The 18795-nt window shown below is 41.8% G+C and overlaps 1 protein-coding gene across 1 annotated transcript in view; it reads left to right on the forward strand.

The window, feature by feature from the left end:
* LOC133915522 (calcium-transporting ATPase 3, endoplasmic reticulum-type) overlaps nucleotides 1-13993 on the forward strand; it is a 32063-nt gene extending 18070 nt beyond the window's left edge. Inside the window, exons 27-34 of the mRNA XM_062358710.1 lie at nucleotides 321-422; nucleotides 595-649; nucleotides 753-838; nucleotides 12034-12182; nucleotides 13028-13133; nucleotides 13218-13271; nucleotides 13443-13491; nucleotides 13593-13993. Of these exons, the coding sequence (XP_062214694.1) occupies nucleotides 321-422; nucleotides 595-649; nucleotides 753-838; nucleotides 12034-12182; nucleotides 13028-13133; nucleotides 13218-13271; nucleotides 13443-13491; nucleotides 13593-13657 (666 nt within the window). The 3' untranslated portion in view covers nucleotides 13658-13993. The remainder of the gene's footprint in view (nucleotides 1-320; nucleotides 423-594; nucleotides 650-752; nucleotides 839-12033; nucleotides 12183-13027; nucleotides 13134-13217; nucleotides 13272-13442; nucleotides 13492-13592) is intronic.
* The last annotated feature ends 4802 nt before the right edge of the window (nucleotides 13994-18795 follow it).

Genomic DNA, 18795 nt, shown 5'->3' on the forward strand with positions numbered 1-18795 from the left:
CTCTTAATTTCTATAATCTCTAGTTAAATGAGTATCAAAATATTACTTTTTGTTTACAAACTATTGCAACAATGATATTCGTAAATGTGGTACACCAAACTTTTATCTTGTGACGATGTTTGTTTCCTTGTGTGCACACTTGTCTACTTTTATCTTGTGATGAAGTTTGTTTTCCTTGTTTTCCATGACCTATGGGCAGAGTCACCTGTCCACTTGCAAACACATTTCTAAACATCCATTTCCTTTTTTTTTTTGTGGATGGTTCTGATTTTTGAACTGGATGGAAATTGTGTTTACCTCTCTACTTCATTGCTTTGCAGGTACAGCTACTCTGGGTGAACCTTGTAACTGATGGGTTGCCTGCAACTGCAATTGGTTTCAATAAGCCTGATGGCAACATCATGACAGTTAAGCCTCGTAAGGTAATATATAACTAAAAAATTAATTATATACCTGAGTATTGATAGCTATTCATGCTGGCAGCTCTTTCTTAAACTTCTGTTGAAACTATGTATTAATGCATGTTTACTCTAATTGCATTGCTAAACTGCCGTCCCAGATATTAAACAATGCTCATTTTCCATTGGGTTGCAGGTTAATGAAGCTGTGGTTAGTGGATGGCTCTTTTTCCGTTATTTGGTCATTGGAGGTATGTTGTTTCTATGCACTTATTATTTGACTCCTAGTGATAGCTACTTACCTTTTCGCTTTTGACTCATGTATGGTTATTATTTTTTGTTCTGTTAATGCAGCTTATGTTGGTCTTGCTACTATAGCTGGTTTTGTTTGGTGGTTTGTTTATTCTGAAAATGGTCCTAGATTACCATACTCTGAATTGGTAAGTTGGGAATTTGAAGCTCTTTTCCTTTGTGTATGTTCCTACCTTTTGGTTTTCCACTGGAACTGCAGCACCATGACCTGATGTTAGTGTTACCTTCAACAATCCAACAACAAGAGGTTATACTTAAAAATGATATTCTTGTAGTTCTGTATAAACTACTAGTTTTACGTGACAGTCAGTCTCTGCTGTTTGCTGCGCTCCTTGTCTCGTTGAGTTGCATCTTGACAGAAGATTATTGGTCAACTATGTTTGAGTGAGCCTTGCCCAAAAAAAAATTTGTTTGCTTATTAGAGGACAACGGTATGGAGGACTACCATACAGAGGACATGGATTTTTTTTTTTTGGGAAAAGTCCATTTTTGACTCATGAACTCTTCAGTTTGTCTAATTTTCATCCCCAACTCTCACAGTCTAAATCTGGCACCCCAACTATCAAAACCAGCACTTTATACGACCAGCCCCTTTGAAGCGGTTTTTTTTATGATGTGGCAGCTGTTTTGGCTCCACCTTTGCCACATGGGCTATGACTTGGCTCGACCCCAAGCCCTCACTTGTCATCCCCTCCCTCCACCTTCCTTCCTCATAGTCTCAAAATCATTTGCAGTCATGGCGATGAGGACCGAGCCACCGTTCGATCCAAGGTCTTTCTCTCGCCTACATCTCTCTCTCTCTCTCTCTCTCTCTCTCGTTATTCCATCGCTGAAACACACGCAACGGATCTAGGGCAGACTACCCTCGATCTGATGGTGAGTCTTCCCACGATGGTGGCCTTAGGTCTCGCGAAGGAGGATAGTGTCCCACAACGGTGAGCTGGCCAGAGGTTGTCGCGAGTATAGCGTGACGCCTCACTAGCTCGTGGTTGTCAGGGAGGTGGTACCCTTCAATGGGGATGGGTATGAGCCTTGGCGGCGCACATGGAAGTGGTGTGGGGAAACGTACGACGAGTACTCATCGGATGCGACGCAGGAGCACTAGCCTGACCGCGGCCGACCATGGAGGTACACATCGGCGGGTGGGTGTACCAGACCGATGTCGGCAAGGCTGGCGCACTGGTCGGATCCGATGGGGCCTTGGCGGTGTTATGAATAACAACTTGTATTCTCTGAGGCATTGGGCTAGTATATACATGTATAGGTGACACAATACGCAAAGAACCCTTTATAACACGAGGATATTACATATATATCTAACACCTCATGGGGGATCAGCCACGTTGAGTTTTGAGAGATAAAACCTGTGTTGAGCTGTATTTTGTGCTTTCGAGAAGAAATCAGTCATCTAAAACTCTAAAGGAACATTCTAAAGAACAATCACCTCATCTTGTGTTCGTGTGTAACAAGCATCAATACCAATATGCTTGGTGAGCTCATGCTTCATCGGATCTCGAGCAATACTAATAGCATCTATACTGTCTGAGTAAAGAGGGGGTGCAGGAGACAAAACAATAAAATCCTCAAGTAACCACCGTAGCCAACCAAGCTTCGTTGTCAACAGTGCCATGGCTCACAACTCAGCCTTTGCACTAGAACGAGAAACCACATTATGCTTTTTAGTCTTCCAAGCAATAAGAGAACCACCAAGGAAAACACAGTAGGCAGAAAAAGACCGGCGATCAAAAGGATCATTAGCCCAAGTAGCGTCAAAATAAGCATGAAGCTGTAAAGAGCTAGAACGTGAAACGAATAGATGACGAGAGATAATTCCACAAAGATAGCGTAAGACACGCTGGAGATGACTATAGTGGAGCTAAGCGGGAGCATAAACGAACTAGCTGAGAATGTGTACTGCATAAGAAATGTCAGGACGAGTAACACCAAGGTAAATAAGACTCGCAACTAGATGACGATAGTGGGTGGGATCCGTAAGAGGCTCACCATCAGTGGACCGAAGATGAAGGTTAGGCTCCATGGGAAGTCTCAACAATGCACTCATTAGTAAGAGAAGCACGAGCAAGTGGATCCTAAAGAAACTCACATAAGTAGAAGAAATCTCAATCCCAAGAAAGTAACGAAAATGACCGATATGAGACAAATTGCTCATAGAACTATCGGTGGGTGCATGTAGACCTCCTCACGCAACTCATCATTAAAAAAAAGCATTCTTGACATCAAGCTGGGAGATAGACCATTGATACACAGAAGCAACATCAAGAAGAGTGCGCATTGTGGTCATGTGGGTCATCGGAGCAAAAGTCTCATCACAGTCACGACCACGCTCCCACTGGAAACCATGGGCGATAAGACGAGCCTTGGTACTCCCTCCGTCCCACTTTGTTAGGCGCCGATTGAGTTTTGATTTTGTCCCATTTTGTTAGGCGTGACTGGGCTAACTCTTTGATTGCACACGTGCATTAATTAGGCCAGCACACGTTATTGCATGTGGCCATGCAAGCTTTTGCATGCGGCAGGCGAGAGAATACTATGAGGCGAGAACTCATAGCGACGAACTGGTTCGTGCGAATCGCCGGACTCGACGGACTCGTTCGACAGCGAGGGAGACGAATACGCCGCGGACTCGTTCGACGCACGAATACGCCGCGGACTCGTTCGACGCACTCGTTCGACGGCGAGGGAGACGGATACGCAGCAAACTCGTTCGACACAGCAAAGAAACGAGCTGCGACTTTGCTAGTTCGCCGGTGTCATCCTCCCCGCTTGCAAAACAATGCACGGCTCCCTTTGTAAATTGTTTGCAAACTCGTTTTGTAGCTATAAACGCTTTGCAAAACGCTTTCACAATTAGACTTTGTTGGCTTGCCTGTGACGAAACAAGGCACGGCAAGAAGATGAACAGTGGGGTATTTGCAGCTATTGAAAAGAAAATGACGCAGGATTACACTTCACGGCTAATCATTAAGAAACTCTAAGGCTTCCCTAACAATATATGGATCACACTGTAACGTTCTCGGTAGCTCGCCAATCCTTTCCAAGGTTTGCTTCTTCATGTGCGGAATAGCGTAATGTTGGCCGCCTTTATGCTTCAAAATCTCCCTCATGCATGACTGCTAAGTAAGAAACACATGATTAGACCTTTCTGTTGGGTATTCTTCGTATGCTTGCATAACCTTGTTGACGATATCTTCAACATTATTTGGAGATGATTTTTGGAACAACGACTGAATGGTTGCAAAAAAACCAAGGTCCAATACGTTGAGATCTGGAGAATTAGGAGGCTGGCAAATTAAACGAATATTGAAGCCATCTTCAGTTGCCACTCTACAGAAATCTTCATCATCAACGGAAATGTGTGTCTTTGCATTGTCCTGCTGAATATAGATAGTGCTTCCTACCTCATGTGCAGGCCATTTTTGTTTGATTGCAGGTAGAACCTCTTCAATAAGAAAGGATCTGCTAACTTCCTTAGTCACAGATGTCATTGCTTTTGTGATCAACGTACCCGCTGGCCTATTTACACGTCTCCTTTTTGCCGGCTCTGTAAACGTGAAAGGAAATATGCCTATTTTACCAGAGAATGTCTCATTGCCTTGATCATCAAACCTAGGTCTAGCAATAGCCGCTAGAAACATGACTTTCTCAATAAAATTCTTGTTTTTAGCCGTTCTCTCTAGTTTATCTTCATCAATGGCCAGGTAATAATTCTGGCATTTCCTAGTCCTATAAACCATTTCTCATCAATGTACACCATGTTGTACAAATCTCTAAATATGGGCGCATGAGGAATGCTTTGGCTATGGAGCATAGATAAGCAAAACCGTACACGGGCAACCTTATTTTCATCGGTCAAAGTGAATTTGATGTCATTGGTATGCCTCTTGATTTCACATTCTTTGAGCTGTCTGAACAACGTGCTCTTGGAGGTACTCAAAGCGTGTGCTAGATCTCTGAGAGTTGTGCGATTTCTTAGCGGCACATCTCGAATGGCTTGTGGGTCAACGTTTATTCGTTTACGTCCACAATTCTTGGCCCTCTTATTGCTAATATTGTGCACACCCCCACCAAGCTTACCAGCACGCCATATACGCTGCACAACCCTAAGAGGCACACCGGTATCACGGGCTACGGATTTTGTCACTCCATGATTCAACATGGCAGGAGTAGTCCTCTCCAAAAGCATAGCCCATATGGCTCTACGCTCGTCATCAGTTAGGAAAATCCTTCTTGTACGACCATTGCCATCCACATCTGTACCATAAAGATAATCAATCAAAATCAGTATACGTAATCAATCAAAATCTGTATGATCTGCATGCATGGCTATCTGACTCACCATTTGTATGATCAGCATGGCTGTCACCACTATCATCAGTTGGCAAGTCTTAGGTCACATAAAAGTGGGTCATTAAGGCCGAAAACTCCGTTGATCTCATCCCAACCATGGATTACCCCGTCGGGCTAGATTGGTTTGTTGAGATCAAACTCATGGATGGGTTGGTTGAGGTCTGGACCCAAACCAGGGATCGCTGGTTCAGATCAAGCTCAAAACCATGGATTATCCCGGCCATTTCTTCCAGAGCATACTAATGGAGGATTGAAAGAGGAGAGCAAGGAAGAGGAATCTCTTGACGATTTGCTAGCCATGACTTCGCGTATTTATAGGAAGAAGAAGACTTGGCTCCAAATTTGGGCAGGAGAGGGTATGCAGGCGAGGGAAAATGAAAGGACCTTGGAGGCAAAACGAAGGGGCTACGCCTCGCTCCGTCAAATCTTGGCTCCAAATTTGCGTAGGCGAGGGTACTGGGCGCGTGGCCAAATTTGTGCAGATGAGGGCGCAGGGCGCGCGGCCAAATTTGCACAGGCGAAAGGAGAGGAGTGTTGTGAGGGAACACGAAAGAAGGTTGGAGGCAAAAGCAAAATGAAAGGACACGGCGGCGAAACGAGAGGACATGCAAGCTTGGAGGCGGGGGCGCGTGAGCATGCAGGCTTGGAGGCGCGCGGGCATGCAGGCGAGGGTGCGCGGGGAGCTTTGCGCAGGCGAGGGAAAGCGAAGATGCATGCAGGCGAGGGAAAAACAAGATGCATGCAGGCGAGTCCCATATTGCGCGCGGCCATGCATGCAGGCAATTTATTGTATGGCGGCCATGCAGGAGACTTGCATCCGAATGAGAGATTTATAGAGGGGTGAGGCGATGCGACGCTGGGCTCTTGGTCTCTGCGCTGGAGGGAAACGCGCCTAACGAAGTGGGACGGAGGGAGTAACGCTCAAGAGAACCATCAAAGTGGGTCTTAACCTTATAGACCCACTTGCAAGTGATAGGACAAACACGTGGGGGAAGAGGAACAAGATCCCACGTGTGGGTGCGCTAAAGAGTAGCAAACTTCTCTGCCATCGCATGCTGTCATTCCTGATGAACATCACGATAAGAAGTCAGCTTGGTAGGAACAATACCAACAAAGTCATAACAATCAGGAGGTTGAATCGAATGGCGATCACGAAAGAGAATAACGAGGAGAGGATGGAGGAATTGAATCGTCGGAAGGAGATGGCTCATCAGAAAGCGGCACAACATGATGTAAGGTAGGACGAATACAACAAGTGTAGCGGGGGGCCAAAGGTGTGGAACACCGAAGAAGGCACAACAGTAGAAGGCGCCAACGGTGCTCGGGGAAGAGAAGAAGAAACAATGATGGGTGTGGCAGGAAAGGTGAGAAAAGACAGTGGCTCGACTAAGGAAACTAAAGAAGTGGAAAGAGAGGTACGAGGATAGAAGGGAGGAGACTATCAAAAGTAACATCCCGAGAAATACACATCCGACGAGCAACAAGATTCCAACACCAATAACTCTTATCCTCAGCATTGTAGCCAAGAAAGACACTCAATAGATTGAGCAGTCAGTTTAGTACGTTCAGGGGGGGGGGGAGCGAGAAGAATGTAACAAACACAACCAATGAGACGAAGGGTACTTAAGAAGGTGTCCACATAGACGTTCAAAAGAAATTCTACTCTTGAGAGCAGAAGAGGGTTGGATGTTGACCAAATATGTGACAGTGGAGACCGTCTTAGCCTAAAAATGAGGGGACATAGGAGGCAATCATAAGCGCGCGAGCTGTCTCAAGAAGATGACGATACTTATGCTTAGCAACGACATTCTAAGCATGAGCTCTAGGACAGGAGAACTAAGACAACGTATCCTGTTTAGCAAGAAAAGAATGAAGGTGCCAAGAAAGAAATTCGCTGGTAGAATCAACACGAAAGACACGAATGGGAGTGTCAAACTTAGTGCAAATCATAGTGGCAAAGGGGTCATATATAGATGATACCTTGCTACGGAAGACATGAAATAAATCCAAGTGTGACAAGAGAAATCATCTATAAAGATAATATAATAGCTATGACCTCTTTCGAAACGTATGGAGCCAGACCCTAAACATCTGAGTGAACAATATCAAAAGGACGTTATCAAAAGGAAGTTGTGACACTAACTCACTATGAGGATAAATAAGTTGAAACTGTTTACCAAACTTTCAACCCTGACAATCTAAAGACGCATCTTTTGAGACATACTCTAAAAGACCACAACGAATTAATGAAAATAGATGCGACCCACAAACATGACCAAGACAATGCCATTGCTGAAAGGAGCCAATAGTCGAGGAAGTAGAAATACTAATGACGGCAGTGGAAGGAAGACGAAGTCAGTCAAGCTCCCATAGACGTTGAGAATCATGGCGTCGGGGGTTAGTACCAACCAGAGCACCCGTGCGACGATCCTGAATACAGCAAGGGTTAAAATCTAGAATAACACAACAACCATGGTCAGTAAGCTGACCAGCTAATATGAGATGCATGGTGAGTTGGGGAACATGAGCAACAAAAGGAACGTTAAAAGAAATACTAAGGGTGTCTCGACCAGTTAGGGATGGCAACGGGGCCGATCCCCGCCGAGCAATGCTTCCCCATCCCTATCCCCATGAGGAATTTTGCGGGGATCGGGTCCCCAATGAGGAGGTAAAATTGAATTATATTTGATTATTTCTATATATTAACAATGTGTATGTTGTATAAATAAGTAATTTATTGATGCATATGAGGGTAATTAATACAAGATTGATTAAATATCGTAGGTTAGACAAAAAAGAATAAGAATAATTTATTATTTATTCTATGTAATGTAATGTTTGTATATTTATATACTAAGAAAAATGTATATATATATATAATATCGGGGATATAACGGGGAGCGGGGACAGAGAGCGTCTTCCCGTCCCTGTCCCCATATGAGTTCGCGGGGGACGAAATCTCCCCATCACCGTCCCCTAATAGGGGAATTCCTCACGGGAATGGGGGATCAGGTCCCCCATTGACATCCCTATGACCAGCAATATATTCTACACCCAGGTGAAGCCTTACGGATTTCCGTTTCGCGGCTTGTGCTGCTACTTTTTCGTCAAGTCTGCGTGCTCAACGGCCATCTGGAGTGTTCACCGTAGCTTTGCCTTTTGGTTTCGGGTCCACGCCACGCGGGCAGCAGCGGCGCACGCATCTCGCGCACCGCCCTGACAAGGCCTCGCAAAATCGCCATGCCGCTCATCCCCTTCCGTTGGCACTGCTCACGACATCCGCTCGTGGACACTGTCCATACGCCGCTCCACACAACCACTAGTTTCCAGGCGCCCGATCACCTGCCAGTGCATGCACCTGTTGCAGAGGAAGCAACCCCGCGGGAGCCCCTCGCTACGCCCACCAAAACAACCACTCAACTCAACAACCTCAACACTGACAGGTGGGACCTTCTGTCAGCCTCACGGAGTGCTTGGGAACTATTGCTCTGAACTCTGAAGAAGCAAAAAAATTTATGCAGGAGCATTTCTAGAATTTTCAAATGAGAAGTTTATGACTAGTACTCCAATGCAGATAGTCATTGCAAGTGCTAACCACGTGATTTAGAATTTAAGTACCGGAAACTTAGAAAAGAGTGGCCACATCTTATCATCTTACTATTTCCCAAACCTAATCTGCAAAGACAAAATTTGCAGAACTTGCTTGCCTTCACAGTACATGCAACCTGCAAGCTATCAACTTGAATGAGCTGGAAACTGGCCTGAGCAACTACTGACAACTACTGAACTAAACTACTAGCACTACTGAACAAATTTACTAACTTTGGAATTACTAACAACTACTGACATTGCTGAACAATAACTACTGAATCAAAACAACCGACACTATTGAACAAACTATTGATACTATATACACAAACTACTGAATAAATTTTATTATGACTTGGAACTACTGAATACTACCGATACTACTGGTTTTCTATGACTTGAAACTACTAAAGTAAACTACTGAACATACCTACTGAACAAATTTACTATGATTTTGAAACTACTGACACTACTGAACAAACTACTAATACTACTTGCAATTAATGATATATACTAACACTACTGATACAAACTACCGAACAATTTTACTATGCCTTGAAACTACTGAATATTGAACTATTGATACTACTGAACAATTTTTCTATGCCTTGGAATTACTGAACAATTTTTTTATGACTTGAAACTACTTAATAACTACTAACAGCTACTGAACATAACTACTGACAACTGCTGACACTACTAAACAAAAACTACTAACACCTCACGACCATCATCCTAAAGAATATCCACTGACCAAAAAGGCCCATGTATCAAATACATGCATCAGTCGGAGTCAAGAGTCAAATTTTTTTTCGTTGTTGCAGTTCGGTCGCAGACCATTTTTTATATTTTTTGTTGCTACAGTTGCGTCAGGCGCGCGTGGAGATAGGCTCTTGGTTTGCGTGTATGAGCTAGCGGGTCGTGCATCGTTATATACATGCTCTTGGTCAGTTGCTGCAATTGTGTCTGACACATGGGCCGTGTGCGAGCTAGTGGGTCAGCGTGTGCAAGTTTTTTCTTTTCTTTGGATGGGCGGGTGTGCACGAGTCTCGGCGGGCATGGGGTTGGGTTGGGCATGAGGATATATATATATATATATCAGTTACGATCTAAAAAACAGTATATGTGTGATCCACAAGATATGTCAGTTAGTACAAATAAATATGGCCGTAACTCGGTATCTTCTCCAGTCATAATTATGTACTTTTTGTCATGTGATTGTAACTTGTTCACCTCTGCTTACACCTCAATTATGATCCCAAAACAATATAGTTACGATTTACAAGATATGTCAGTTGCGATCCATATAGTTGTGACCGTAACTCAACTATATGTGCTGTCGTAATTGACTATTTTTTTAGTCGTAACTGACAGATAGGGCAGTATAGTTGTGACCGTAACTATCCACAAGATAGATCAATATAGTTATGATCGTAACTATCCACAAGATAAGTCAGTATAGTTTTGATCGTAACAGACTATTTTCTTAGTCGTAACTGACAGTTTTTTGAGTTGTAACTTGTGGGTGGCGCAACAGTGAACTATAATGCGTCTAGACGCAGAATAGACTCGATATATATATATATATATATATATATATATATATATATATATATATATATATATATATATATATGCACCTATTTATTAGGTATCCAAGCCGGCATGCATGCATCAGTGGGCGCATGGTTTGTGGCTGATCAAAGTTGCATGCACGCAACTGTGCTGTAACTAATGCACATACATGCATTCATGGGCGCATGCATGCATTCTGTTCATCCATCCGTGGTAGGGAGTGGGCGCATGCATGGTTTGTGGTAGGGAGTACATACTCTCAGGAGCATATATATATAACAGACAACCTCCTAGGCAGGAAGAAGCGAGGGGAGGAGGAGCAGGTGGTTGTGGTGGAGTGTGGCCATGGCACGGTGGCACTAGGGATGGCAATCGAGTACAGTGGGTATGGGTAGTGCTCATTCATACCCGTACCTGTCGGTTTTTTACCCACCCACGGGTATACTCACGAACACCCACGGGTGAAGAGCCGGTCCCAAACCCGTTACCCACAGGTATACCTGTTTACCCGTGGGGCGGCGCGACGACGTGGCGTGACAGGGCGGCGTGGTGGCGGTGGGGTGGGGCGGCAGCGGCGAGACGGGGCGGGCCAGGGTGGTGCGATGTGGGGCGGCGGCGGCATGGCGGGGTGGGCCGAAGCGGGGTATTTATATGATGTAGAATGTTAGGGTTTGAAGGTGAGATATTTATATGACGGGTATACGGGTTTCACGGGTATGGGTATGCCTTACCTACACCTGTACCCGTTTACCCTTCCGGTAATATTTTTTACTCACGAACATACCTGTGGGTATCATTTGCTACCCATACCCTACCCTATTCGGGTATTTACCCGCGTGTAAACGGATAATCGGGATAAATTGCCATCCCTAGGAGGCACGCCAAGAGGAGACAAGGTCAGAGGGCTGGGATTGCGGCGGAGAAGATTGGACGAGCACACTAGCGCTAGTCTGGTTGGCCAGAAGAGAGGAAGGTGGAGGGGCATGACATGTGGGGTTGGGACATGTCGTGACCAAAACTGTTGCCACGTCATACGAAAACCACTTGGAAATGGTTGAGGGTATAAAGTGAACCGGTTTTGATAGTTGGGATGCCAGACTTAGATGGTTTCAAAGTTGAGGGTGAAAATTAGACAAATTGAAGTGTTGAGTGGTCAAAAATAGACTTTTTCCTTTTTTTATTATAATAGAAACTAGGAACTCAAATTAGTTTGAGATGAAGATTCTCAGGAGTCACTCGTATTGAATTCTCCAAAATACTTTCTTGGAGTCAATTCAGCAGTCAGCACTGCAGAAGTAATTTCTCATATGATCAGATAATAGATATGTATGCGATTATCAGAGTAAATTCAGATTCTAATTCATGGTAGGATCATAACCTTAGCCCAGTGAGGAGCTTATACAAAGGAAAGCCCTTTATTGGGCCTTGCTATTTGTAGGCAAATAATGAGATATCAGTTGATGGTTGTTTGGCTCTACCCAGGGACTTCTTAAAAAAAAAATCAATTACAGGGAAAATCCCACTTAACAACTGGAACATGCTTTCACACTGGTATGGTTGTTGCTAGGATTTTTACCCTTGCAGTACCACTGAATTACAGTTAACCTGCATGGTTACATAGCTCAATCATGTGAATGTTGATTGATCTTTGTATGGTACCTTTTGTTCTGCATGTTGGCCGAATGAGTTTACGGTCTAATTTCCCTCTTTTATACTCCTTCTGAATGCTGTGACCCTTATTTATGCGTTACTGATTCTGTACACTCCGAACTTCTTCATTTAACTATTGCAGGTCAATTTTGATTCATGTTCAACAAGGCAAACTTCGTATCCTTGCAGCATCTTTGAGGATCGTCATCCATCGACTGTTTCAATGACTGTGCTTGTTGTTGTTGAGATGTTTAATGCCTTGAATAACCTAAGTGAAAACCAATCTCTGCTGTAAGTGCTCTTGTCCATCATTTACTGTCACTATTCTGAGCCTTGGGTTTTCATTATTATATAACTTATACCGCCTTCAATCACAAATAAGTGATGTTTTGCGCACTGACAGTCTCCAAAATGCTACTTTGACCACTAAATTTCTGTTGTGATAATTTATTAAACCTAGTAAGATTATAATATTACCTTTTCGAGACAAATCTATGCACTTCAATTTTGTATGTTTAGTCAAAGTGTTCTTAAAAATATTAATAGCCAGAATTTTAAAAGTTATTTTTCGCTGGAGTGATATCTGGCCATAATGGAATAGGTTGTCCGCTTGCATCATGATTTGTGTTTGTGCATTGTTCTTCTTTTGATTGACTTCCAAAGGACCATCAATATTTATTCTTTTCATTTGTGAAAGGTGATTCCCATGATTCCCATATATCTCCATTAAAACATCAAATAAATCTAAAGTATTTGCACAATCATTGTCCTCAAATAGTGTTTTCTACAATAGCCCATGAAGCACAGTGTAAAATTTGGGACATGGATTGTGCATATATGATATTTCTGCTGAATCTAAAGGGAATTTTTATGGTCTATATTTGAAAATTGGGATAAGTGATGTGAGCAACAATGTGGAATCTGTAGCTATGTATATCATTTTTTTATATCTACATTATGATGTTACAAGTAGACATTCTTCAAAGTAGCTTTTTGATGTATTCAGGCACAAGGCCAACTGCTTGTTTTGTCTGTGCCCTCCCATTTCTGTGAACTTGAAAATAACAGGTGTCTCTGAAAAGGTTGTGGTACGTGCATAAATACTTTTGTACTAATGTAGCTTCATTCGCATTCAGTGTTATTCGTCCATGGAGCAACCTGTGGCTTGTTGGGTCGATTATTCTGACAATGCTTCTTCACATAGCAGTCCTGTACATTGAACCACTATCAGCTCTTTTCTCAGTGAGTCGTCTTTCTTTATTCTTGTGTGGTCCTCTGTTCTTAATGTTCAAGTAAATCTTGATAAACTGTGATCTACTTATGCAGGTGTCTCCATTATCGTGGGATGAGTGGAAAATTGTTCTTTATCTATCCTTCCCTGTTAGTACTGATTCTACCTTGACTTGTTCTGTCATTCAATTATGTGGCGACCTGTGTTTTCATTATAACATTGTTTTAGCAGTGTGTAATTAGTTAAAACATGACCATTTTTATGTTCAAATATCTTTTCCTTTGTAACTATTTGGCAGACTAATTTCATCTAATTGTTAGGTAATTTTGATTGATGAGGTATTGAAATTCTTCTCGAGAAGCCCACGAGGTATGTTCTCTGTAACAGCACAATTTCTCATAAATTTATTGATCTAACACAATGGTACAGCAGTTGTTTAGTTAGCAGAATCTGAGTTTACTTGTTTGCAGGTCGAAGATTACCTGTAAGGTTATGGAGACGTGAGATACTTCCGAAAGAATCTCGAGATAACTAATTTTAGGCCTCAGCATATGGAGTTTCATGCAGCACAAAACGAAAAGCTTGGCTTCTGTTGGTAGTGAGACTGATTTTGGCTAATGTTTATGGACTTGAAAGATGACAAACGTTGTGCACATCTTTTTGTGGGTGGTCTCACACAAGGATTGACGGGAGCTTCAGATTCTTTCAGATCTCAGGATTCTAGTTTTGAAAAGAAAACATAGAGCAGCTTCGAGAATATGTTGTAGGATCTCTAGTTGTTTATAGACAGTGTTCATACTTGTAACTGATGCTTACGAAATACAAGTAAATAAATCATTTTCTCCCCCATATTCTGGTAGGAGATTGATCCTACTGGTGAACTTCCTCGATAAATCAGGTATCCCAAATTCTTTCGTCGAGGTCCTTGGGTATGTTATTTCATCAGTCGATCATGCATAAAATCGGACTGTTGTTTCAGTTCAAGGTGTGTTCTAGCGAGCAACATCACGCTTATCTCCCACGCAAGTATTTAGGAGGTGAAACAGGGCGGTAACGAGCAATGGAATATATATAAAAAATGATAACAAACTTCATCGGCCAGATCATCGTTGACTGCAACTGTTCAATTGGATACAGCCTAGAGCCCTAGAGGCATTCACAGATAAGTAGAGAGGCAAATGTGCAGAATGATTTGGATACCCTGGCCATCCTTGAGAGCAACTGTGCAAGTGGAGTGGAGACAGGCAAACATCCCATATAGAATGATTTGAGCAGCAGATGCATACACGTCAGAGAGGCTTATTGTCCAGCCACCTTTGGGCAATCGGGAAGCTCTTACTCACCCTCCATTTGGATAGTCTTTTTTTTCTTCATTTTTCTCTGAATCATTATGACTTAACCCTGCAGCCTGGCCATCAAGATGCCATACTCTCCAGTCATCCATAATGGAGAAATTCAATGATTTTATCCACACTTGCGTGCCGAGAAACGGTACCATAAGATCATGGTCTCCGCTGCACCTACAGAGGACGGAATCAGAAGACATGGAAGAAGATTCAGCCAGTACCAATAAGAAAAGTTACTCTGACTTCTGATGGTTTCACCTGTATACAAGAGCCCGATAACCTCTGGTTGTGAGGTTAAAGTGGTAATTTATGCTGCTTGGGAGATCTTGTGCATGAGGCCCTTGACGCATCTTATCCATTCGCATACCGTTCCCTGTTGCCGATTGCCATTACAACAACATTCCAAGTGAGTAAGACTACATATAATTGCCGATAGATGCTTATGCTACTCTGCATTATGACAAAACCAGATAGCCTAAAAAATAACAGCTACCTCAACCAAAATTCTTTTCTTTATCTTTATCCCAATTCTTGTAACCAATTGCCCACAATATGAGCTATGTTCCTAGGTCTTTTAATTCCCAAGTCTGTTGTGATATTGTGCCAAATGGTATTAGCTAGGGGACATTCAAAAAAAGGTGTTGTATATTTTTTATTGTGATTGAAAAAGCAACACTTTGGACTATCCTCCCAATTTCTTTTGGCCAAACTATGTTTAGTCAAAATAACCCCACGACTTATATACCATAAGAAAATCTTTATCTTTGAAAGGAGTTTCAATTGCCATAACCACTTGTGGGAGTTCGTAATGGGTTGATACATCATTTGTATATACATGGATTGGACTGAAAATAACCCACTTCCATGTAAAGCCCACCTGAACGTATCTCTCATTAGAGAGGTTTGTGTGGACTAATTGCAAGGTTAAAATTTGCCATTCAATTAGTTTGTCACCCACAATTAGTCGTCGGAAAGATAAGTTAAGATGTGTGTTTCGCATAACTTATGCGACTGTAGCCTACTTATGCCTCACAATATTATAAAGAGATGGAAATTGCATGCTCAATGGACTATTGCCCAAGCAAGCATCATTCCAGAATCGAGTCCGGCTTCCATCCTATACTTGAAAAGAACCCCATTTTAAGAATTCTTTTTTGATCTTCATAAGACCATACCAGAAATGCGATCTAGTTTGCCTTGTGCTTGTGTGAGTGTCTTGGAACCTAGATACTTGTTTCTGAGCAATTTTTGCCAAACTCCGTCCTCATTAAGTAACTTGAATAGCTATTTGTTGAGGAGGCAAATATTCTTGATCGAGAGGTTAGTAATTTCCAAACCACCCAGGTCCTTTGGTTGGTAAAGTATATCCCAACGAGTTAATCGATCCTGGGGAACCATCACAAGTACGGCCAGTATATTTTTTTGGTAATCCCCTTGCTAAAAGAATCTAGAACATGGATAATCCAGTTTCTTTAGGACACCACAAGAGATCTCAAAAAAAGACATCATAAACACGAAAAGGCTGCTCAAAACAAAATTCAGGAGGACTAGTCTGCCCCCAGCTGACATCATCTTCCCTTCCCAATTGCTCAACTTATGCTCAAATCTTTCCTCAACCCTCTTCCAATCTCTATTTCGAAGCTTTCTATAATGCATTGGAATGCCAAGATAATTAAATGGATGTATACCAATATCACACCTAAATAACTATGCATATTGTTCTTCACATTCCTTTACTTCTCCATAACAAAACAACTCACTTTTATGGAAGTTTAATTTCAACCCTGAGAGTTGTTCGAAAACACATAGAAGTAGTTTCATGTTCTTTGCATGTCCTATATTATGGTCCATAAATATGATAGTGTCATCTGCATATTGTAGAATTGAAAGTCTATCATCTACTAGATGTGAAACCACACCTATTATTTGGCTGTCACTTTTGGCTTTTGATATTAATATTGCAAGCATATCTGCTATAATATTAAAAAGGATTGGGGAAAAGGGATCTCCTTGTCTCATTCCTTTATTTGTTTGAAAGTATAGGCCAATCTCATCATTTATCTTGATTCCTACATGACCCCTTGAAACAAAACTTTGGATCCATCCACACCATTGTGTCGAGAAACCCTTCATTCATAAAAATTGTTGTAAGAAGGACCATTTAATCTTATCATAGGCTTTTTTGAGGTCAATCTTCAAAATTATGCGATTTTTCTTCTTCATGTGGAGTTCATGGATGGTTTCATGTAAAATTATTACTCCCTCCATTATATTGCGACCTAGCATAAAAGCGGTTTGTGTGGACCTTATTACTTTCTCCACAACAATACCTATTCTGTTAGTGCCAACTTTGGTGAATATCTTAAAGCTGACATTTAGCAGATAAATAGGACGGTACTCATGAATTTTCAGCGCTTCCCTTTTTCGGATAAGTGTTTTATAACGCCAAAATTAAGGTTGTATATAGCCAGCCGCCCCTGATAGAAATCAGTGAACAAACTCATGAGGTCACCCTTGATCACCTCCCAGAAGACTTGATAAAATTCAATCGGGAAGCTATCTGGGCCAGGAGCTTTATTATCCTCCATCTGAAAGATTGCTTGTCGCACCTCGTCTTTAGTGAAGGGTGCAGTGAGGATTGCATTTTCTTTCTCACTCACTTGGAGTATGTCATTTGCAATTGATTCATCTAAAGCAAAAGTATTAAGCTCCGATATACCAAATAAACCCATGTAATATTTGGCGATATACTTATTGCGTTTTGGTTCCTTGACATGGGAGCCATTCTCATCCTCTAATTTGTATATACATTGTTTCCGGTGCTTACCACTAGCTACAAGTTGAAAATATTTGGTATTATTGTCACCCTCAAGTAGCTCTTTCACTTTGGCATGCTGATACCATTTGAGCTTTTTTTTCTCGCAGCAGATGTGCAAACCTCTCATTGAGGTAATGTTTGAAAGCCACCTCATTTGGTGATAAGGGAATTGTTTCCGCCTTCTTATCGAGCTTATCAATTTTATTGGCCAGCTGTTTCTTTTCTTTCTTCAAGATTCCAACAGTGTGTTTGGCCTAACCCCTCATGTATTGTCTGGGGGCTCTAATTTTATTTTGCCATATCTTTATTGTGTTGTTTCCACGGTGGTCTTTTTGCCAAATATTAGCAATCATCTCGTAGAAACCCTCTCTAATTAACCATCCTAATTCAAATTTGAAAAGAGGTTGTCTTTCGTAATGAGAGGAAGCTCCTGTATTGAGCAATAGCGGAGTATGGTCCGATCTTGCCCTATCCATAGCCTCCATAGATACCTTCAGATATTTACCTTCCCACTCAATACTCATCAGAACCCTATCAAGTTTCGAAGGTTAGAGGATCAGATCATTAGCCCGTGTATATTGGCGACCTTTCATCTTGATCTCCCGTAAATCCACTGTTTCAATTACGGCATTGAATAAACAGGGCCAACGTGGATCAAAATTATCATTATTGAATAAACAGGGCCAACGTGGATCAAAATTATCATTATTCTTATCCTCGGACCTCCGCATAATATTAAAATCCCTCCGATCAAAATTGGGTGGGTTTCAGCACTACAAACATTAGCCATTTCTGCTAAAAAAAAAAATCAGATTTGAACTCATCTTGGGCTGGTCCATAGAGCCCATGTAAAGCCATCCTCTTTATTTTTCAGAAGAAACTTAGAATACAAAACTCCAACAATAGAGACAATATCAAATATTGATGTATTGACTCCGATGAGTATTCCACCAGATCGACCTCGTGGAGGTATAATATGCCACAAGAATTCAAGCTCACCACATAGGTGTCGAAGTGTTGAATCATGAAAAACACTTCCTTTCTCCATAATGGCAAGGAAATCTAGGTGATGTTCTTTTACCGTATCCGAAATAAAAATTATGTTTAGCCAAGTATCTCAGACCTCTGTTATTCTAGAAGATTCTTTTCATGAGATAATTAATTTCGAAGGAGTGATTGGATTTTTGGTAGGGCGTTCAATTTTGCCCTTCTTTTTTTTATATAGAATTAGACTTTTTTTCCTTAGCATAGCGTTTAGATCGTAACATATTTATTCTAAACCCTCATCATTAAGGACCTCAATTAAATCATGACATATGTGAGTGAGGTGCGCATCAAGGACACCCATATCATCCTCATCCTCAATATTATCAGAGCAAGGAAGAATCTTAGCACAACGGTTATTACCTTTTGAATTAGTTTTTTTAGCAGCAACAATAAGGCGATCTACTTCTATATTTTAAATAGAAATTACAGCGCTCATGATATCATTATTATTTCTACCCATAT

Source organism: Phragmites australis, chromosome 4, assembly GCF_958298935.1.
Source record: "Phragmites australis chromosome 4, lpPhrAust1.1, whole genome shotgun sequence".
In the NCBI taxonomy this organism is placed as follows: domain Eukaryota; kingdom Viridiplantae; phylum Streptophyta; class Magnoliopsida; order Poales; family Poaceae; genus Phragmites; species Phragmites australis.